Genomic DNA, 24,038 nt, shown 5'->3' with positions numbered 1-24,038 from the left:
TTATTAAAACTCTGTTTTCACAGTACTAAGCAAGTTTATTCCAGCAATCACTCTCTGGCTAAAGGTAAATTTCTCTGTCTATTCTACAGCTATCCCTTTCCAATTTAAATTTATATTCCCTTGTGCATGCTATCTGAGAAAGTGTCAACTCCCATCTGCATTTAGTTCAATTTTTCAATCTTATTCAATCTCTTTAAAATCTTAAACATTTCATTTAGGTCTCTGCAGATTCCTGGTTTCTAGCTGCTGCAAATTACAGAACCCCAGTCTGTTTTGGTAAGAATGCCTTTTTTTGTGCACCATCTCATTGCTCTCTCTCTCTCTCTCTCTCTCTCTCTCTCTCTCTCTCTCTCTCTCTCTCTCTGTGAGGCCCTGCTAATGTTGCAGCCATGTCTATATTCATGATTGCTTGTGATCACTATTTGTCCAGCTGTCACCTAATGATAGTGATAGTTATATGTATGCCCCTTAACAAAGCTGTGTCTGGTACTCATGACAACCATGAAGATAATAGTGGATAATTTGCTCACTGCTTGCCAGGTTTTAAGTGCCGAGTCACTTGACAACTTGGGTATTTATTTTCTGTTTTAGTTGTTTTCTGATTAGTTATTTTGATTAATCTTTTTTATATTAATCCATATCATTCTTCATTGTAAATCCTGTAGCTATGAAGGGACTTGTACATTCATCATAGTTTGCAAATCATCTCTATCCACCAGCTGTCATCAGTTTCAGCAACATGAAACTTTCCATACAGCTATTCTCTTCCAATAATAGGAATCCACAATCTGTTTGGCCTTTTATCTTCAAGTAATCTGCCATCCGTGGAGGCAACTCATCCTGCATAAGGCTAAATTTATAACCCATCCCTAGGACAATTCCTTTGGTATGTAAACCTCTTGGCTTGCCTGCATCCTATCTTAAACAGACTCGAGAATCAACAAGTCAAAGATTGCTGTTAATTTTATCAGTTCTTATTTTTATTTCATGTTTGCTTAGCTAAATATATTTGATAACTTTAATCAACTGATAAAAGTTAACAAGAAACAAATAGTATCCTCTGTTCATGTCCATTTTTTTTTTTTTTTTTTTTTCTGTTCTCCATATGTGGCGCTTTTTTTTTTTTTTAGTTCTCCATATTTTGAGTACAGTTTTTTACATACATTACAACTTTTTTTTTTTTTTTATTATATAGCAAAATTGTGATAAACTGGATAGGAAAAAATTCATCATGTTCATGTCATAAATTATGTGCATTTGTAATGTAAGGAAATATTTCTTTCTAGAAAGGTGAATATGAAAAGCCAGAGTGGTTATCAGAAGGCAGCAAAAAATTGCTTGCACAGCTGTTACAAGTTGATCCAGAAAAACGAATTTCCATTGAACAACTTTTAGATCATCCTTGGACTATGGAAGGATATACTACTCCAATTAATTGGAGGAGCAAGGTAATATTCTTATTATTTTTTTTTTTACTTTGTTTTTTTGTTATTTTATTTTTTATTATTATTATTATTTTTTGGCTGGTGCAGCATAAGCCATAAGCTTCCTTGCACCATGTGGCCATTACTAATACTAAATATGCTTTTTTGTTATATCTGAATTCCAAGTTACATTCTTTGTTTTTAATGTCCCTTGGAAGGACAAAACAAAGCAGGAGAAAGATATTATCTTGCTTTAATGTTGTTTCTTTTTTGATATGGACATTTGGCATCTTATACTTTTGCAAAAACAGAACCCCTTTGACATTCTGTTGTTGCCCACATTATCTGATTTTAAAAATAGTTCATATTCTCGGGTCTTCAGTTGGTTAGGATGAAATATAAATTATTTAATTTATTCCGTATATGCAAAGATCTCGTTATATAAAGTTATTTTGCAGATGTGAAATGCATTACCTTATACAGGGAAATCAAATTTCATTAAAATGAAATATAATAGTGTGGAAGGAAATAAAAATGTTTATTTTATTTCATGATTGTATTTTATTTATACTTGCAACTTATGACGCTACTGCCAAAGGCAGAACCCAAGACTTTCCAAATGGCACCCTGAGGCTTTCATGTAATTATACTTAACAGCCATTGCTATGGCAGTGCCCTGTTAAGTCTCCCAGAAGACACACAAGTGTGCCCATATTATAGATTAATTTAAAAGTGAAGATCCTAAATACACTTTGAAATCCCTCCCTCATTCACCATTTGCTTTTGTGCAGCAAAAGCCCGTGGATTACATGCACTATATGGTAAATATTATTACTACTATTTGTGATACTTCCACCCTTGCAAAATAACTGAAAATAGTTTCATTCCTTATTCGCAGACCACTCCTCCCTCCATATTCTTGATCCCTGCTCTACACAGGGCGCCTCCGTAGCCAGGTGGGAAGGAGCAGCAGTGCGTAGCACACGCTTCTTGATTAGACCGGGGTTCGAGCCCGTCACCACCAAATACGGAGGATGCGGAAAGGTCAGGGAATGACCACCGCATATCCCGGAGCAATATGGCCTTAGTTGCTAATGCTCCTAAAAACCAAATAACAACAGCTCTACACAGACTGCTTGAACAGTTAGGATATACATATGATAATATTGATAATGTCAGATATGATCATATCAGACATTCATTATTACATGTTCATATAAATATTTAATGTAAAATGTTTAACATAGATAACACAGATAATACAGTAGAATAAGGCATGAAAAATCTGCATAACAAAAATAATTTGCATCAGTGAATGTTACCCATGTGATAGTTGAGGGTAAAACACCCACTTTTATTGTTCTTTTTCATCCTATATCAACTTGGAAGTGGAAAATCTTAAGTGTTTATTGAATGATACCCCATGATTTTTGTGCATGTCACAGCTTGGTAAGGCATTGATAGACTGGAGCAGGTCAGACCTAGTGGGATGTGACACAAGTGTGTGGATTGTCACAACATGTCATCAGTAGACTAAATTATTACAAAATATGAAAACAGAATTAATAATTTGTCACATCTGTCCATTGAAAGCTTCACTAAGAGCTGACCATTCCTGGCTTTAATTGCTTTTCCGAGCCTGATAGTTGATTGCCAGGCAGCTGCAGAATGAGTTCTGTATCAAGTAGGAAGCAATGTATCAGTTCAGACCATATGAAATAATTTTAATCAAAGAGAGTGTTATGCTTTCCAACAAATGGTTTGCTTTTCATTGGCCACCATAGGATCCATAGAGACAGAGTTCTAAAACATTGTGGTTTGATTATTAGAGTTTTCTCTTGATAGTTAAGTCTAGATCCAGCTTACATTATTGATGACTCCATGCCTGGCACAAACATGGAACCTACAGGTTCTTTGTATTTTTCAGGAATGGTATCAGTTTTATGGGGTTATGGATTATTACTCTCGGAAGCATTAGGAATAGGTCACTGACGGGTCATAGGCACAGAAATGTATTCTGGAATCATGAATTAGTGATATTGAAACATTGTCTGGAGAGAAAAGAGAAACAGTGATGAGTGCAAATATGATGTACTTCTGAACCAATTAACATCAGCAATTTGAAAGAAATATTGTGATGTAGTGCACTGTTTTTGTGTGATACTATCATGCCTGCAGCATGATAGTATCACACAGTCCATTCTTTGCATTGACCATTCTGTGTTGAATTGGATATAGGAGATGAAGTGTGAGTTATTACCCTATCCTCCATATTCACCAGATTTAGCTCCTTGTGATTATTACCTTTTTTTGGGCTATTACTAAAAGATAATTAAGAGGATGTCATTTCTCATCAGTTGAAGAGGTCAAGATGGCATTGCACAAATGGTTTCAACACCAATCACAAACTTTCTCAATAAATTTAGGCATCAATGTTGTTGCATTAATGAAAGGCAAATTTTCTCACATCCAGTCCAATTAACTTAATTATCCCACTTTACAAATTACTAGTCAGACTATATCTTGAATGGATAAATGTGCCTGCTGTACTGGAATCCATAGGATTATAAATAATTAGGCTTATAACCATTAAAATAAGAATATCTTTAATCACAAATAGATACCTGTAGCTTTCGAGACTAAACGTGCCTCTTTGTCAACAGAAAATCTAAACTTTAGAGATAAAATTATTCTAACGGACACAGTTGTGCATGCAGTGAGGTGTGTGAGGGCACGAGGTAGGTCATTCAATCATTAAAATCGTGTTCATTGTTGCTGCATGGACGTGCGTAGTTTCTCCAGCATTTGTCTAGACATAAAACAGTTGCCTCTAAGATGGGGTGTAATCTCATGCCTTTGCAGCGGTTCATGGGTCTCGAATTACACAATATATTGAGTGACTCTGACCAGAGGCGGTGGCGAAAGTGTCGGGAGTGGTCGATTACTTCATAGTCCCGCTTGGGATTGAGGTTGTGGTGGGTGGACCGGAAGTGTTCCGCGATTACGGACTGGTCGGCCTCAGCAAGGCGAATCGCTCTGTCGTGTTCTGCAAGGTGGTCTTGAAGACATCTCAAAGTCTCTCCTATGTAGTAGCTGTCACAGTCTTTGCAGGCTATGCGGTATATTACACTGCTGCATTAGAGAGGGGTGACCGGGGTCTTTACATTGAAAACTAGAGAATGTAAGTTTCTACCAGGTAGCTGCGCGCATTTTATGCGGTATTCTCGGAGGATTTTTGAGATCCGGTCTGACATGCCTGGGTAGTAGGGAATGTAGGCGGTAGGTACATTGTCCAGAGTTGATGGTGGTCTTGGGTGGACTGTGAGCTCCTGTGCTTGTAATAAGCACTTGTCTTATATGTGTGTTGGGTAGCCACAATTGATCAAGTCTGTCCTCACTCTAGAAATCTCGTTGCACCTAGCTTCATCTGTGCTGGAATGGCTTCAAGCCCTGGAGAATAGAGTGTGGGCAGTGCTGTTGAGACGACTAGGAGCATGGCCAGATCTGTAGTTTGTGAACTGTCCACACTACATTGGCTTATAGTATACTGAGGTTTCTAGATGTGGGCCCACATGTTTTAATAGGACATCAGGAATGGGAGAGATCCGTCCTTCTAACTCTAGAGTGAACTGGATGAACACAGACAAGGAATTGAAATATTCTAGCAATGTTGTTTCAGAGCCACGTGGTATGTTGTTTCAGAGTTGCTTCAATGTTGTTTCAGAGCCACTGCCTACATTCCCTACTATCCAGGCATGTTGGGCCAGACCTCAAAAATCCTTTGAGAATACTGCATAAAATGCATGCAGCTGCCTGGTAGAAACTTACGTTCTCTAGTTTCCAACGTAAAGACCCCGGTCACCCCTCTCTAACGCAGCAGTGTAATATACTGCATAGCCTGCAAAGACTGTGACAGCTGCTACATAGGAGAGATTTCGAGACATTTTCAAGACTGCCTTGCAGAACATGACAGAGCGATTCGCCTTGCTGAGACCGACCAGTCCGCAATCACAGAACACTACTGGTCCACCCACCACGACCTCAATCCTAAGCGGGACTATGAAGTAATCGACCACTCCCACACTTTCGCCACCCCCTCTGGTTAGAGTCACTCAATATATTGTGTAATTCGAGAGCCATGAACCACTGCAAAGGCATGAGACTACACCCCATCTTAGAGGCAACCGTTTTATGTCTAGACAAGTGCTGGAGAAACTACGCATGCAGCAACAATGCCAGTTTAATGATTGAATGACCTATCTTGTATCCTCACATGTCTCAACTGTGTCCGTTAGAATAATTTTATCTCTAAAGTTTCCATTTTCTGTTGTCAAAGAGGCACGTTTAGGTCTCGAAAGCTACAGGTATCTATTTGTGATTAAAGATATTTTTATTTTACTGGTTATACGCCTAATTATTTATAATGTCTTGACTGGTCTGGAAATCTCATTTCAGGAATATTTACCTAGTTGAAAGGGTAAAAAAGGAATGTAATAATCTTACAGGAAAAGATAGCTTTGTAAGCTGTAAAGTTTGGAATCTGGGCACCTGTGTGGATATCTAATTGACATGTTGTGTGAAGGCCTTAAAAGGGTTGAGCACACAATGAGAGGAGAATATTTTCTCTTTTTATGATGTTAGACACTAGGGAACATAGATTTAAATTAAGTTAATTGGAGCGGATGTGAGGAAATTTGCCATTTGTCAGAATGATTAGCTGTCATAAGTTACCTCTTAGTCTTGTAGAGTTAGAGGCTAATGCAGATATAATGGAGAATTTGGTAAATATTTGAAGTAGATAAAATATAAAAATAGGAAGACATTGTTTTTATTTATTAATTTATTTTTATGGGTTTTCTTCCTTTTCTTGTTGATGGCAGATACTACGAGTTTTGCTTCCTTGCATCAGTCTGCATTTTTAAACTAATGCTAACTGTGCAATATTATTAAAACTTAAATTATAGTATCCCATAGTATAATTTAAGTAAATTGCATTTTATTTCAGAGTAGTGGGCTTGATTTAGATTGTGTCCTCGAACTTGCAATGTTTTGTGGAAAATCAAGAAAGGCTGTCGAACAACTGTTACTTGAGGTAAGTTTCAATTTGTGGACGTTATTTCTTCTGATTTAGTCTAATTTAAATGAGGTTTATTCATACATAACCATAGATGTGATAAATAGTTGTTCCCCTATTACCAAGAGGAAAATAAATATTTCACGTATTTTACTGTAAAGAGTAAGGAATATTTACAATGTGTGATAAAATATTTAATTCTAAAATATGAATTGTGATATCCTTCATTAAGCTCATTCTGTTAAAGAGAATAATTAGTAGCAGTAGAACTCTTTATTGTTCTGCTATAGCACATATTTTCGTAACGGTGAATGATATATTAGGGAACAATGCAGTATAACTTGATTTTCGCATTGGTTCTTGTGCAATTCCCTCTCCGAGTAACACCAGGTGAATGAAAACTTGGGCACCAAGCTGAATAGCAACCTGCGCAGCAATACATGCAAGTTTACGAAGCTTAAAAAATGTCAAATATATGAGAGCTATATTTCCCATTTACTGTAATTGTATTGGTCAGAGACACGCTTGTCATTCGCTGTATTCACAAGATAACACGTGATATCGTAGGCTGACTCATATTTTCACGAGCTCACATTTTTCTGTTCGAACAGAATTTTCATAAGGCTAGATAGCTTGAGCGGAGGAGAACATTTCTGGAGGTCAGTACCATAAAATAATAAAAACAATTTGCAGTTCACAGTTTATTGGCCGACCAGGCTAGCCGGGTGGGTAAAGTGCCTTCCTGGCAACCCAAAGGTCGCGGGTTCGAATCCCGCCTCGGACTTGGATCAAAGTACAGTAATACCCCGACTTACACTACCCCGACTTACGCGAACTCGGAGTTACGCGGTTCTTGATTTTTTTCGTTTGGCAACACTGCTGCCCACTATCTTCAGGGTCGTTTTTCATGTGTTATCGATATAAGGTGCGACGGCGGAGAGTGAGAGCGAAAGATGAACAAAATTCAACTTTACTGCGCATGAGCTGCACACATATACAAGAATTTTTATTCCAACTGTCATATTTATATGTGTGCATTCGAATTCGTTTGTCGGAAATTACATCGTTTTCACAAGAGAAATGGATCGCGTCGGTCGAGCCGTATACAGTTAGTCCTCGTATAACACGTGTTTACACTACATGAATTCGATCATACACTATTTATAAATATGGTAACGATATCTTATAATATAACACGAACCGAATTGGCTTATGCACGATTCGCCTTTGTGTTTACAAGAAATGGCAGTCGAACGCAGAATCACCCCAACCAAACGCAACACGATAGGAATGAAGAGAAGATTCTGAAAATGTATTTGTTTTAGGGGAAACACATTTCACCATAATAACTTAACAACCAACACAATTCCAGCTATCGGTATGCAATTAGATCGAGTTTACTACCAGTTTATAGCAGAAACGCAACTGGAAATTGTTTTTATTGTTTTATGGTAGTAACCCCTAGAAATGTGAGGTGTTAATAGTGTATCTCTGTCTTTATGGTGTTGTTTATTCAGTTGCTACATGCGTGCAGCTTTGTTTATGTGTATCAAGCGTGCCTCCTCGTTTTGTAATTGTGCTTTATTCTCTAAAAATAGTAAAATACTTAAAAGGTGTGAAAAGGAAGCGTACTGGTGAAGACACTGCAGATTCAGAGAGAAAAAGAAAAGCAATTATCGATAAACAGAGGCGGACTGGGTCAAAAATTTATAGTGGCCTCATACTATGGTTTATGGCCAAAATTACACGGGCCCACCGGGGTTTCCCCGGTAAGGCTTATGGCCAGTCCGCCTCTGTCGATAGAGAAAAAATATGAAATTGTGAAACGCTTTGAGCGAAATGAAAGACCATGTGATATTGCACGTGCTACAGGCCTAAATGAGGCAACGGCGAAAAGCACATGACAATTGCAAACTTGACAGAAGGTCTTAGCTCAGTTGAAAAGGGCTTAAAAATTTTAGAAAACATAGACTACAACGAAGAACACGTTATAGTTACAAAGCAAAGAATGAAAAAATTATTAGCTTGCTACGAAGAAATTCTGCGTGAAAAAAAGAAGTCTCTGTGTCGTCAGACGAATTTGTTAGATTTTATGAAGCCATCGACATCGAAATAATTTTTTTACGTAAGTCATTTATTTTTTTAATGCATATTTTGTATTAATATGTATAAAGAACTTCAATTTTATTAATATTTTTCTTCTAAACTAGTGTTTTTGTTAGTCCCTGGTCCCAATTAAACAAAATTTATATGTATTTATATGCAAAGTTGTACCCCGACTTACGCGAATTCGACTTAAGCGATTTTCGTCGGACCCACCTATCGCGTAACTTCGGGGTATTACTGTACTGCAAAAACCTTGGGAGGTGCATTATGGCCACAGAAGTCGATGTGCCAACAACTAAAAAATAAAAAAAATAGTTTATTGGGCGTTTCTGTTAGTGCAATCTAATTATAAATGGGTAGTAAACTATCCTACTGCATTTGCAATAATACTGATAGCTGGAATTGTGTGGGTTTTTATGTTATTATGGTGAAATGTGTTTCCCCTTCCACGAAATCTTCAATCATATAAAAAACAAATTTTCAGAATCTTCTCTTCATTCCTATTTTTTAAGCTTCATAAACTTGTCTCACTTGCATAATTTGTGATCCTGTGTTCGTCGTTATTGATTGGTTATCTTTTTTACTGTTTTAAATTTTACAATCCAAAAAAAAAAAGAAAATGTCTGTGAAGAAATATCAATCAAGCAAAACATATCTTGTCAAGATAAAGCTCTATATTTACTGTAATATTTATTTATTTATTAGAAATTTAAACCTGTGTTAGCAATTTTATTGGGTTTCTAACTTTTTTTTAGTGTTTTACTTACCAGAACTGAACATTTTTTGAGTGCTCTACCCTATCCCTATTTTTCCCATAAGCCTTGATGTTTTTAATGTGCAAAATACCATAATGTAGAGATTTTTAGGAACACAGGTGCTTCTATTGTAATGAGCAGCAGCCTAGAGAGCAAGTTGCTGGGGATTTCAAGAGCTGCTGGGAGTCATCATTGAACAAGTAAATACATGGGCTGTGTTGAGTAACTAACACAGACAAGAATAAGAACAAGTGCATGTATACTTGAATGGGTTGAGCATGCTGAATTCTGATGGGATCCTTCCACTTTTTCAGATTACGAACCTAAAGGGGCATAAATTCAAATTAAGAAAAGACAGATGTAGAATAGATGTGCGGAAATTTGCCTTTAGCCGGCGGGTGGTTAATTGCTGGAACAAACTTCCATCTGTCGTTGTGGAAGTTGATAGGTTAAATAAATTTAAGGAGGAACTGAACAGGCATTTGGAGGGAATGTAATTTTTTTTTTTTTTTTTTTTTTTGGCTGATGCTGCATAAGCTCATACACTTGCTTTCTTGCATCACATGCCACTACTACTACTACTACTTGCATGTACACTAATGCTAGAAGTATAGTAAATAAAATTTATGAATTTGAGATGCTGATCAAGACATCAAAGGCAAATATTGTTGGGATATCAGAAACATTGTGTCACACAGATATAAGCAGAGCAGAATTGGAATTTAAGAAGTACAACGTGTACAGAAAGAACAGACAGGGTAGGAACGGAGTAGGGATTATGCTGTTAGTTAAGAAACACATAAAATCTAAGGAAGTGCATCCAGTTGACACAGGTGGACAGTGCAATGTTGAGTCTGTTTGGTGTGACATAAACACTGGGAAAGGGAAAACGAGAGTAGGAGTATGTTATAGGCCTAATGATGCTGATTAGTACAATGAACAGTTGTGCAGAGAAATAGAATGGGCCAGTAAATCAGAATATCTTGTAATGGAATATTTTATCTTTCCAGATATTGACTGGAATTGTGGATTGTTCATTCACATGCTAGCAAGACTTTTGTGGATTTATTGGAGGATTGTTTTCTACAGCAACATGTTTGAAGGATAACTAGAGGGAGTAATACCCTTCATCTGATTATCGGCAGTGATTATTCATGCATTAAGAATTTGCAGATAAAGGAACCACTAGGTGACAGTGATCATAGTGCACTGATGTGGTATTTACTTAAAAATGTAACTACCATCAAGGGTAAAGGAAAGGGTTTCTGTTTTCATAATGGTGACTACAGAGGTCTCAGACAATTTTTAAATTCTGTACAGTGGGATCAACTGATGATGTTAGCAATGGTGAATTCTAAATGGGAAGCCTTCAGGGACTTAATCTTGGAGGCTACTAGGCTTTTCTTACCAATTAAGAAATAGTGTTCAAGGTTCAGGCCTAAATGGATGTCAGATGAATTAATGAGGCCTGTGGCAGAGAAGAAAAATGCATGGGATGCATATAAATTATCACGCAACACAGAAGCCTGTGACAGATATAAGCTAGACTGTAATCAAGTCACAAAGGAGGTTAGGCAGACGAAGGCAGATTACCAGAAATCTTTGGCAAAGGACGCAAAGAAAAACAGCAAAGAGTTCTTTACATATGTAAACTCTAGAAGGAAGGGGATGAATCAGATTGGTCCACTTAACATATGTGGTTTGACTATTGATGATCCTACTAAGTAGTTGATAAACCGAATGAATATTTTGCATCTACATTCACACATGAGGGGTTATTCAAGGAGGGGAATGCCAGAAGTTTATCAAACTCGAACAAGGAGCTAAGTGATTTTGTCATAACTGAGAGCAAAGTGGAGGAGAAATTGTTGAAGTTAAACATAAAAAAGGCACCTGAGGCAGATGGAATCTATCCAATTATTAATGAAGGAGGCAGAAAGGGAAGTAAGCAAACCCTTAGCCATAATAATGAGAGCATCCTTAGAATCAGGGGAAGTCTCCATGGACTGGAGATGTGCAAATGTATTCCCAATTCACAAAGGGGGTTCAAAGGGTGACACAAATAATTATAGACCTGTTAGTTTAACTTCTGTTCCGGGAAAAATAATGGGGTCACTGGTTAAAGATTGAAGTCTGCTGACGAGGCTACTAGAGACGGTCGTTTTCAAAGCCGCTAAGTGGATTTTTCTTATTCATTGATTTGAAATTATTGTTTTTCTAAAACTTTTGATTTAAATTTAGTAGTATAACATTATTTGGTGATTTTCTGATTAATTTGGTGTATTTATTCTTTACTCGGCCTTGTAATTGCATAAAAGTATCGGTAAAGGTTTCCACGTGTTTCAACTCCGCTAACCGTTCGTAATTTTCCCGCCTTTGTGATACGATATACCGTACTAGATAGCGTTAGTTGAACTTCGTTAGCAGTTAAATTGTACGTTTAAATAAATACATATAACGACTTAGATTACAAACGTAATATAATTAATTTTATTTAACATAATTAATTATACATATAACCACTTAGGTTACGTAACATAAATAATTAGTAAAAACAAATAATTAATACATAACTTGATACGAAAGTTATATAAAGGGATTTCGCAGATAACACTCGTTACTGAAACGTAAATATTTCGTAGATAACACTCGTTACTGAAACGTAAATATTCCGTAGATAACACTCGTTACTGAAACATAAATATAGCGTTATAACTGTGTTTGGATACAAGTTTAGGATTTAATTTTGTACAGAAATTGAAATTTTATTGAAAGTAAATCTAAATCATGACTCAAACCAGAGCAGCAAAGCAAAGGGCTCAAGCTAATGGGAATGCTGTGGCCCAGGGGAGAACTGAGGGGGGCAGTTGTCCTCTGAATCACAGCCTTGTAAGATGCACTATTTGCTTGATGTTTGCGGAGCAGTCAAGTATGGGACATGATACTGCCATGGGGGATGTCTTTGTGTGTGTGCGATGCAAGGAGTGTAAGGAGATAAGGCGACAACTCAGCGTTGTTATGGGCCTATATGAGAGCTTGAAGGATAGGGTGGATGCCCTCGAAGGATTACAAGTGAGGGGCCCATCAAGCTCTCAGCTGCCCACACCAATGCCAGAGCTTGCACTTGGTCATCGCGGAACACAGCGGCAACCCCCAAGGCAGAATGTGCTGGTCCCAAAGGAACTAGTAGTTGTTGGTGACTCTATTGTCAGGGAAACGGGAAACATGCTTTGTAAAAAGGATAGGTGGAATAGGACCAGGGTATGTCTGCCAGGGGCAAAAGTTGATGACGTTGTAGAGCGGATATCATCTTTTAAGGGCACAAAAGGTGATATAGTTGTACACGTTGGCACTAATGACATTAAGAGTAGGAGACCGGCGGAATTACTTGACAAGTACAGGTTACTGATGAAAAAAAGCCGTGAATTAGGGTTGAAATTGAAAGTGTCTGCAATTCTGCCCAGACACGATAGGAGGGAGTATATGATGAGAGCCCTGTCAATCAATTCGGCCCTGGAAAGATTGTGCAGGGCTCAAGGGGTAGAATTTTTTTCAGCCTGGTCTGTACTTGTTAACAGGAGAGACTGCTTCTACAGGGATGGGATACACTTAAATAGAAAGGGTGCAAGAATGTTTGCTGATGCTATCGAGGCAATGTTAGGTGGGTCGGAAAACTGCTAGATTGGGGGGATACAAGGACTAATAGATTAACAGTAGCCACCGGCAGAGGTGAAAGTGATTCTTGCACTGCTTCTATTGGAATGAGCCGCAGCCTGGAAAATAAGATGCAGGATATTTCAGAGACTGCTGGGAATCATTGGGGTACAAGTAAACACATGGGTTGTGTTAGGGTAGCTAAGAAAAAGAACAGGTGCATGTATACTTGTGTGTACACCAATGCTAGGAGTTTAGTAAATAAATTTGATGAATTTGAGGTATTGCTCAAAACATCAAAGGCAGATATTGTGGGGATTTCAGAGACGTGGTGTCACACAGATATAAGAAATGCAGAACTGGAATTTGGGGAGTACAATGTCTACAGAAAGGATAGACAGGATAGGAAGGGAGGAGGGGTTATGCTATTAGTTAAAAAACACATAAAATCCAAGGAAGTGAAGCCAGTCGACATCGCTGGACAGTGCAGTGTCGAGTCAGTTTGGTGTGACATAAGCATTGGGAGATCAAAATTGAGAGTAGGAGTGTGCTATAGGCCTAACGACTCTGATGAGTATAATAAGAAACTGTTCGGAGAAATAGAGTGGGCCAGTAAATCAGAGAGTCTTATAATGGGGGATTTTAATTTCCCAGATATTGACTGCAATTTGGGGGCTGGTCACTCACACAGTAGCAAGGCTTTTGTGGATTTATTGGATGATTGTTTTCTACATCAGCATGTTCGGGAGGCAACTAGAGGGAGTAATACTCTTGATTTGATTATCAGTAGTGATTCTTCATGCATTAAGAATATGCAGATAAATGAACCACTTGGTGGCAGTGATCACAGTGTGCTGAAGTGGGAGTTACTCAAAGAGGTAACTACCATTAGGGGTAAAGGGAAGGGGTATTGCTTTCGTAAAGGCGACTACAATGGACTGAGACAGTATTTAAATTCTATACAGTGGGATCAACTGATGATATTGCCAACAGCAAATTCAAAATGGGAAGCATTCAAAGAACTTATCGTGGAAGCTACTAGGCTTTACATACCAACTAAGAAATATTGTTCAAGGTTTAGGCCTAAATGGTTGTCAGATGAACTAATGAGGCATATGGCAGAGAAGAAAAATGCATGGGATACATACAAATTAACACGTGACACGGACGCCTATGATAGATACAAGTTGATCTGTAACCAAGTTACAAAGGAGGTTAGGCAGGCGAAGGCAGATTACGAGAGATCCTTGGCAAGGGATGCGAAGAAAAACAGCAAAGAGTTCTTTACTTATGTAAACTCTAGAAGGAAGGGGATGAATCAGATTGGTCCACTTGAGATCGATGGGTCAACTGTTGATGACCCTGCTCGGGTAGCTAACAAACTAAATGAATATTTTGCATCGACATTCACACATGAGGAGTTATTCAGCGAGGGGAATGCCAGAGGTGTATTCAATTCTAGCAGTAAGCTAGAGAATCTTGTAATAACTGAGAGCAAAGTGGAGGAGAAATTGTTGAAGATAAACACAAGAAAGGCACCTGGGGTGGATGGGATCTATCCAGTTATATTAAAGGAGGCAGCAAAGGAGGTAAGCAAACCCTTAGCCTTAATTATGAGAGCTTCCTTGGACTCAGGGGAGGTACCCATTGACTGGAGATGTGCAAATGTGACCCCAATTCACAAAGGGGGATCAAAGGCTGACACAAGTAATTATAGACCTGTGAGTTTAACTTCTGTTCCCGGAAAATTAATGGAGGCACTGGTGAAAGAAGCACTGCAGGATCATCTAGACAAGACTTCAGTTATAGCTAGGACACAGCATGGTTTTGTTAAGGGGAAGTCTTGCCTGACCAATTTGATTGGATACTATGATGCAGTCACAAAAGAACTGGATGCAGGGAATAACTTTGATATTATATACTTGGATCTTAGAAAGGCTTTTGATACTGTTGCACATGGAAGACTGCTGCACAAATTGGAGCAGTGTGGCATTGGAGGCAAGTTGCTGCTATTAATAAAGGGGTGGTTGAGGGGGAGACGACAGAGAGTGGTAATCAATGGACACTGCTCATCGTGGACTAATGTTATTAGTGGAGTCCCTCAGGGTTCAGTATTGGGGCCTTTATTGTTTTCTGTATTTATAAATGATATTGATGATGGTATATCAGGCTTAATGTCCAAGTTTGCAGACGATACGAAGGTTGGCAGGGTTGTCAAGGACACTACTGACACTATGCTGCTGCAACAGGATTTGGAAAGGTTGAGCAGATGGGCTTCGAGGTGGCAAATGAAGTTTAACATTGACAAATGTAAAGTACTACATATGGGAAACAGCAACCCCAGAGCAGCGTATCAACTCTGTGGTACTACACTGACAGTGGTAGAGAATGAAAGGGACCTGGGGGTGGTGGTGCAGGCAGATATGAAGTTCTCTGAGCAGTGCAGACGAGCTGCAAGAGTAGCTCATGGTGTATTGTCAATGATATATAGGAATTTTTCTAGCAGGGATAAGGAGGTGATTATTCCCTTGTATAAGGCAATGGTCAGGCCACACCTAGAGTACTGTATACAGGCCTGGAGGCCTCATTTCAGGAAGGATGTAGAGCTGCTGGAACGAGTACAGAGAAGGGCAACTAGATTGGTGAATGGGACAAAGGGGTTCTCTTACGAAGAAAGGCTTAAGTTTTGCAAATTACAGTGTCTGGAAACTAGGCACCAGCGGGGTGATCTGATAGAGGTGTACAAAGCCTTGAATGGTTTGAGCATGCTCAATGCTGATGGGATTCTTCCTCTAGCTCAGAAAAATCACCTGAGAGGGCATAAATTCAAATTGAGGAAAGACAGATGTAGGATAGATGTGCGGAAATTTGCCTTTAGCCAGCGGGTGGTTGGTGGGTGGAACAGACTTCCATTCCTTGTCATGGAAGTTGATAGCCTAAATAAGTTTAAGGCTCAGCTGGACAGGTATTTCGAACGAACAGAGGGGTGAAGTGGAAGTGGTTATTTTTATTTATTTATGTTACTTTTTTTTTTTTTTTTTTTTTTTTGGCTGATGCTGCATAAGCTTGCTTTCTTGCATCAAATGCCTCTACTAATGCTAATGCTAATGCTAAAGAGGTGATACAAAACAGCAGTAACAGTTCGGACACAGCATGGGTTTGTTAAGTGGAAATCTTGTCTGACCAATTTGATTGGATATTAAGATATGGTCGGCGCCTCCATAGCCAGGTGAGCAGGAGCGGCAGTGCGTAGCACACACTTCTTGGTTAGACCGAGGTTCGAGCCCGTGACCACCAAATATGGAGGATACGGAAAGGTTAGTGAATGACCATCGCATATCCCCGGAGCAATATGGCTTTAGTTGCTAATGCCCCTAAAAACCAAATAACAACAAGAAGATATGGTCACAAAGGAACTGGATACAAAAAATAATTTTGATATTGTATACATGGGTTTCAGGAAAGTTTTTGATACTGTAGCACATGGAAGACTGCTGTACAAATTGGAGCAGTATGGCATTAAGGGCAAGTTACTGCAATGGATAAAGGGATGGTTGAGTGGGAGACTGCAGAGAGTGGTAATAAATGAATACTGCTCTATGTGGACTAATGTTATTAGAAGAGTTCCCCAGGGTTTGGTGCTGGGCCCACTGTTGTTTTGTGTATTTATCAATGATATTGATGAAGGTATATCAGACTTAATGTCCAAATTTGCAAATGATACAAAGGTTGGCAGGGTTGTTAATGACAATAAAGACAGTATGCTACTGCAATAGGATCTAGAAAAGTTAGGCAGATGGGCATATGCCCTTCAAGGCCACATACGACTATATTCATATCTCTCATGTAGTCTCTCATCTGTTATATTGAGAGAGGTGCAACCACATATTAATGGCAATAAAAGTAGGAAATTTGTCATTGTATATCACGACACCAAAAGTTAGCCCACTTCTTGGCAAGTAATCTTCATAACAGCAGAGGAGGTATATAGTATGGTATATTTTGGAAGGGGAAATAATTTTATTTTTACTGTATTGTATGTTTACTTTTCCATATACCACATATTTCTCCTTACTCCCCTCCCTTCCAAGAAAGGGAAAAAAAAATAAAAGCTACACGTGTGCAGTACTGTGTATAATAAGTTGCCAAATGCCATAACCAAGATTTGGTAAGAATCAGCTCCCAATGTTGCCAGATTTGAGACATTCTACTGTATCAGAAAAATATATTTTCTAATAAAAACTGTTTTCCTGATATTTATGGTAAAGTGCAGTACAATACCTCATTGTTAAAACCAGGAAATTTCAGAAAAGAAATTTTAAATAAATATAGTTAAATTAATGCTCTATAAATTCCAGAATCCAGTAAGCTTAGGATTAAACTGTTGCCAGATTTCAGGATAAAAGCTTATTGACTGTATTGCCTTTTTTATTTAGCATAACAATGAACTACACTTTGTTTTTGCTATACTACAGATGCTGTACAACATACGTAAAAGGTAATGTACACAATAAATAAACAGCACAATGATACTGTAAAAAGATGTAAAACTTTTATTTGTCATGCATATCTTCCCATTATGTTATTTTACTTGTATGTGTGAGAAAATTGCTCCCAACATGAACTTTTGATTTAGGAATGCACAATGTTCACAATTTGTGAGAGATTGCTGCATACTTATCTGATTATGTAATTTAATTTTCAGTTTATATCTTATACCACTGTAAGGAACTCCTGGGAGGATGAGAGACATTATTAATTAAATCAACCTTTCTATATGCAGTGAAGTGTTCTTGTTATTCACAATATCTATTTATTCTGTAATCTTATGTAAAATATAAAATATGCAAATACAAAGAACAAATGACTTCTGGACTAATTTTAGCTTTGGCTCATATGCATGTGCTGAGTGTTATTGCACTGTGTAGAAAGGCATTCTTTTATTTTTGAATATTGTAGTCCAGATGAAGACAACTGATCTAATAACTCGTACCTGCATCAGTTAAATTGTGTGAAACCCAGTGATCTTTGGTCTTGCTTATTTTCACCTTGCCCTGGTACCAACAGTATTGCTACTCTTCACATGTTCATTGCACATTCAACTGTTCCAGCATCTGTAATATGAAAGTTCATCAGATTAATCAGCCACTCTTTTAGAAAAGGTATAAGGTTCAGTTCCCATTGCATGTTGGTGGAATTCTCCATAAAGAGCCCCCCCCCCCAATTCTGCAGTTATTTGTTCCTCAGGCAGAGATTTTTCCTTTCAAAAGTCTTCCCATATACCGTCAGTCCTCGTATAACATGTTTACACTACACGAATTCGATCATACACGATTTATAAATAGGGGAACGATATCTTATATAACACGAACCAAATTCGTTTATGCGCGATTCGCCTTTATGTTTACAAGAAATGGCAGTTGAATGCAGAATCACCCCACCCGAACACAATGCAACACGATAGGAATGAAGAGAAGGTTCTGAAAATGTATTTATGTTTTTTATATCAGTGAAGGGGAAACACATTTCGCCATAAAAATGTAAAAACCAACATAATTCCAGCTATTGGTATAATCGCAAATGCAATTAGATTGAGTTTACTACCAGTTCATAACAGATTCCACTAGCAGAAACGCAACTGGAAATTTTTTTTTTTATTGTTTTATGGTAGTAATCCCTAGAAATGTGCTTTAGTAAAATGTGGGTGTTAATCTCTGCCTTTACGGTGTTGTTTATTTAGTTGCTACACGTGCACAGCTTTGTTTATGTGTATCAAGCATGCCTCCTTTATTCCCTAAAAATGAGTAAAATACTTAAAAGGTGTAAAAAGGAAGCATCCTGGTGAAGACACTGCAGATTCAGAGAGAAAAAGAAAAGCAATATCGATAAACAGAGGCGGACTGGGTCAAAAATTCTTACCCGGGAAAATTTATAGTGGCCTTATACTATGTTTTATGGCCAAAATCACATCGGCCTCTGGCCCACCGGGGTTTCCCCGGTAAGGCCAGTCCACCTCTGTCGAGCCGACCAGGCTAGCCGGGTGGGTAAAGCGCCTGCCTGGCAACCCAAAGGTCGCGGGTTCGAATCCTGCCTTTGGCTTGGATCAAAGTACTGCAAAAACCTTGGGAGGTGCATTATGGCCACAGAAGCCGATGTGCCAATAACTACCAAAGGAAAAAAAAAAAAAAAAAACTGTCGATAGAGAAAAAATATGAAATTGTGAAACACTTTGAGTGAAATGAAAGACCATGTGATATTGCACGTGCCAGAGACCTAAATGAGGCAACGCCGAGAATTACAAAGAATGCGGAGAAAATAAAAACAACTTTCATACCAGGAACAACTCAAAGTGTAATTAAAATCCATTAGATTAAGACACAAAGAATTGGAAGAGATGGAACGGCTGTCATCTGTTTGGATAGAAAATAAAAAAAAAACCAAGTTTGCTTACGATAGAAGCAAAAGCATTAGCAATATTTTATTACGTAATTGTCGTAATAAAATACGTAAGTATTTTATTACGATTATTTATTACGATTATTTATTTATTACAAATGTGTGTTCAATCTTGGGTGGTCGGCACCTAACCCTATTTTTCCCATAGGGCCTGTTGTTTATATTGCACGATTTTGCATTGCATGAGGGTTTATAGGAACACAACTATCGTGCTATATGAGGACTGACTGTACTAGTATACGTGAAAACTGGCCTAGCATACATGCAATTTACAGACATAATACGTTGGTCTCTTACAATGGCATTCACCGGGCCAGCCTCCGTAGCTGAGTAGTCAGGAACGGGAGTGCAGTAGCACACACTCTTTGAGTAGACTGGGTTTCAAGCCCCTGACTGCTAAATACGGTCGATCTGCCAACCCGCACTGGACCAGCATGGCAGATTATGGTCCATTTCCCTCACCATGAATTGTTGAGGAGGCTTCCATCCTGCAGTGGGTTGATAATGGCTGCAGTTTTTTAAACAACTCCACCTACTGGATAGGTTGCCATAATGTCTGGAAGCAATGAAAACTGTATTGATTGCTTCCAAACATTTATGGAATTTATTGCTTCCAGACATTTATTGCTTCCATATGTCTTAATTCAGTGTGTTATATTTTTATGCACCACACTGCTTTAGCATGTATTTCCACTGTTCCTTTGTGATGTAGTTATTCTTTATTTCTGTTATGAATATCTGCATTTCTTAATTTTGCAAAATGTATTAATAACAACATCTAAATTCACTTTATAGAACACACCATTATAGCCAAATAAAATACATTTAAAATTTTCTATAAAATAATATCTTGTTTAATTTCTTGGGAGAAATTAAGCGATACCACATGGACACTGATAATTACCAGTCAGCTCCATACTTTAGACTCGACAATGATAATATGCACACGAATTTCAAAGCAGCGTCAAATTGACCTCTAAATGGTCGGGTTATTGGAATGTTTTTTGTAAAGTTTTCTTTCCTTCATTTTTAAATAAACTCAATCATTTTTTGCTTTAAAAACTTTGTGGAGTGTAGTGTTTTTTAATCTTTTATTAGAATTAGAAATTGTGCTTCCTGTTTATGCATTTTTCTATTAAAAGTACTTAAATGCAACACTTGTTATAAGATAATCCTCATTAGAAAGGAAAGAATCAAGTCATTAAATCTTGTGCTCTGTTTCCAATTGTGTCAAGTGTATGTGACTCTCTCTCTCTGAAGAAAGTGAGCTTAATTTTTTGAACGTTAGTCTCGAAACCTCTTAATTGAACAGTTGTACATCACTTCATTTAATTTTCAAATCATATTTCTCAATATTTCATGTAATTCAGTATGCAAAAATTTTATTAAATTCTATATTTTAAATAATTTAAGTTCTGTAATGAAAATATTCTGTAATACTTTTAATAATCTAATACTTCCATAATCTACTGTAATTGATAAATAATAAGGCTCACAATCTTATTATTGTAATTAATTTTATGCTAACCTTTTTTTTTTTGTATATTTTATTCATTTATAGTGGAGGTTTGACTATTTCACTGCTACATATTTCTTGCTGGAACTGAAGAAAAATTCTGGACATCCTCTGCAGCTGCATCAAATCAACCAGCAGCAGACAGAAATTAAAGTATGTAATCCACTTGAACTGTATTACTGAAAATATTAGAAATAAGTTCTGTTAGATAACAGCATACAAATTCTATTATAATAACTGTTAAAAAAAAAAAAAAAAAACATAAGTGAGGAATTTTATCTGATTTTATTTATGGAAATAAAGAATAGAAATGAAGGAACTTTTATTTCTGTTCTAGTTTCCAAAAGTCTGTTTAATATGATCTTAGTTTTCTTGGAGTTAATTCCTTTTAAATGAGCTGTTCTGTGATATACTACTTTTCAAACAAGCAACTAGTGCTCTCTGGCAGAAGAGTATGTTTATTTGAGTGCTATCACTGGTCTGATATTTTGATTGTATTACCATCTCCTCAAAGAGTGAATGAATATCAGATGGCACAAATTGGCAAAAACAGTTAATGAGGCTGAAATTTGGAGCATTGCTGTATGAGGCTCAAAATTCGCGATCACAAAAATTAAATTTAGATGAGAATCAGGCCATTGCTCCTCTATCAGGGAGAGATGTTTTGAAAAGTGGTATATTCACAACTTATCTTGTAGAAGATAACTTGTTGAAAAAAAAAATCTGCTTCTAGATTAGAAATAATGGGATGGGAATATTCCTTCATTCTATTTATTTTCATGGTTTTCCTTTGGCTTGCTGCTTGCTTAGCTTTAATATTCCAATGCTATTTCTTTTAAGAATTACTAAAAGTCAGAATTTGGATTATTAGTTTATAATGCAACAGAAATTGGAAATTATAGACCAATTAACTTGTTATCCCACATCTACAAGTTGTTCACAAGGGTCATTGCTAACAGATTAGAAAGAATACTCTATGAGAATCAACAGAAAGAGCAAGCTGGCTTTAGGACAGGATTCTCAACTATGGATCACCTTCACATAATATCACATTTAATAGAGAAAGCAAATGAATATGAAAAACCATTATGCCTGGCATTTGTGAATTATGAAAAGAGGCATTTGACTCCATATAGCATAAGGCAATGTTTTGGGTGCTGGAAAGACAAGGCATAGATACTCCATATATTATGATTTTGAAGAAAATATATGAGAATGCTATCTCCTTTATTTAGACTAGACAAAGACAGTAGCAAATTTAAAATTGAGAAGGGAGAGTTCTGCAAGGAGACACAATATCTCCGAAGTTGTTTACTGCTGCCCTTGAGGAAGCTTTCAGAAGATTAGACTGGTCGCAGAAAGGAGTCAATGTGAATGGAGAGTACCTAAACTATTTACGATTTTCAGATGACATTGTGGTCATAAGCCATGATCTCAAAGAATTAGAGGAAAATTTTAATCAGTTATGCAGAGTTAGTAAGGATTTTGGACTAAAGATGAATATGGCTAAAACAAAAGTAATGATGAACAAGTATGCCACAGAAAGGGATATAATTATTGAAGGAGCAGTAATTGAAAAGGTGGAGTCATATACTTATCCGGGACAAGTCATTAGCTGTAATAATGATAAATGGTTGGAAGTCAAGAGAAGAATAAATTTTGGATGCATAGCATTCAGGAAATATAGTCACATACTGCAGAGCAATATCCCAATTTGTCTGAAACGTAAAGTAATGAACCAATGTATACTACCAACCATGACTTATGGAAGTGAAACTTGGGCGCTCACCAAAAGAATGGAAGAGAAGCTGAGAACTACACAGTGAAGAATGGAAAGAATTATATTGGGAATCAGACTGTTAGATAAGAAGAGAAACACATGGATTAGGCAGCAAACTCAAGTAAAGGACATTCTTATCAAAACTAAGGAACTAAAATGGTCTTGGGCAGGACATAGCTCGAAGACATGATGACAGATGGACTAAGAGAATAACAGAATAGTACCCAAGAGGAGCTAGAAGAAAATGGCAGTGTGCTACTGCAACAGGATCTAGATAATTCGGGCAGATGGGCTAAGAAGTGGCAACTGAAGTTTAACCTTGACAAATGCAAAGTACTGCATATGGGTAGAAGTAACCCCAGAGAAACGTACCAACTGTGTGGTACTACACTTAAGGTGGTAGAAAATGAAAAAGATCTGGGAGTAATTGTGCAGTCAGATATGAAGTTTTCTGAGCAATGCAGACAGGCTGCTAGGGCAGGTCATGGGGTTTTGTCAATGATATATAGGAATTTTGCTAGCAGGGAAAAGGAGGTGATTGTCCCTCTGTATAAGGCAATGGTCAGGCCACGCCTTGAGTACTGCGTACAGGTCTGGAGGCCTCATTTTAGGAAGGATGTAGATTTCCTTGAGCGTGTACAGAGAAGGGCAACAAGATTGGTGGGGGGGAATGAAGGGATTCTCTTACCAAGAGAGGCTTAAGTGCTGTACATTGCAGTGGTTGGAGACTAGGCACCTGCGCGGTGATCTGATTGAGGTCTATAAGGCCTTGAATGGGTTGAGCACGCTGAATTCTGATGGGATCCTTCCACTTGTTCAGATTACTAACCTACGGGGACATAAGTTCCAATTAAGAAAGGACAGATGTAGAATAGATGTGCGGAAATTTGCCTTTAGCCAGCGGGTGGTTAATTGCTGGAACAAACTTCCATCTGTCGTTGTGGAAGTTGATAGGGTAAATAAATTTAAGGAGGAACTGGACAGGCATTTGGAGGGAATGGTGTGATTTTTTTTTTTTTTTTTTGGCTGATGCTGCATAAGCTCATACACTTGCTTTCTTGCATCACGTGCCACTACTACTACCGCAAAGACAACGACTGAGATGGACAAATGAAATTCACAAGTTTGTGGGTAGTAAGTGGATGGCCATTGCACAAAACAGAAGGAACTGGAAAGTTGCTGGAGAGGCATTCATCCTGCAGTGGATTGAAAATGGCTGATGATAATGATGAATGCAACAAAAAACAAATTAAGATTTTGTCAAAGGTGCTTA

The 24,038-nt window shown here is 37.7% G+C and overlaps 1 protein-coding gene across 1 annotated transcript in view; it reads left to right on the top strand.

Annotated features, from left to right (window-relative positions):
• The window catches only part of LOC150086423 (maternal embryonic leucine zipper kinase-like), a 92,802-nt gene that overhangs the window by 45,210 nt on the left and 23,554 nt on the right, over positions 1-24,038 (top strand). Inside the window, exons 9-11 of the mRNA XM_090372162.1 lie at positions 1,287-1,448; positions 6,430-6,516; positions 21,031-21,138. Of these exons, the coding sequence (XP_090228288.1) occupies positions 1,287-1,448; positions 6,430-6,516; positions 21,031-21,138 (357 nt within the window). The remainder of the gene's footprint in view (positions 1-1,286; positions 1,449-6,429; positions 6,517-21,030; positions 21,139-24,038) is intronic.

Source organism: Mastigoproctus giganteus, chromosome 4 (assembly GCF_048544385.1).
Source record: "Mastigoproctus giganteus isolate SK-2022 chromosome 4, ASM4854438v1, whole genome shotgun sequence".
Taxonomy (NCBI): domain Eukaryota; kingdom Metazoa; phylum Arthropoda; class Arachnida; order Uropygi; family Thelyphonidae; genus Mastigoproctus; species Mastigoproctus giganteus.
Note: the sequence above shows the minus strand (reverse complement) of the source record. Positions and strands in the feature narration are given on the sequence as shown.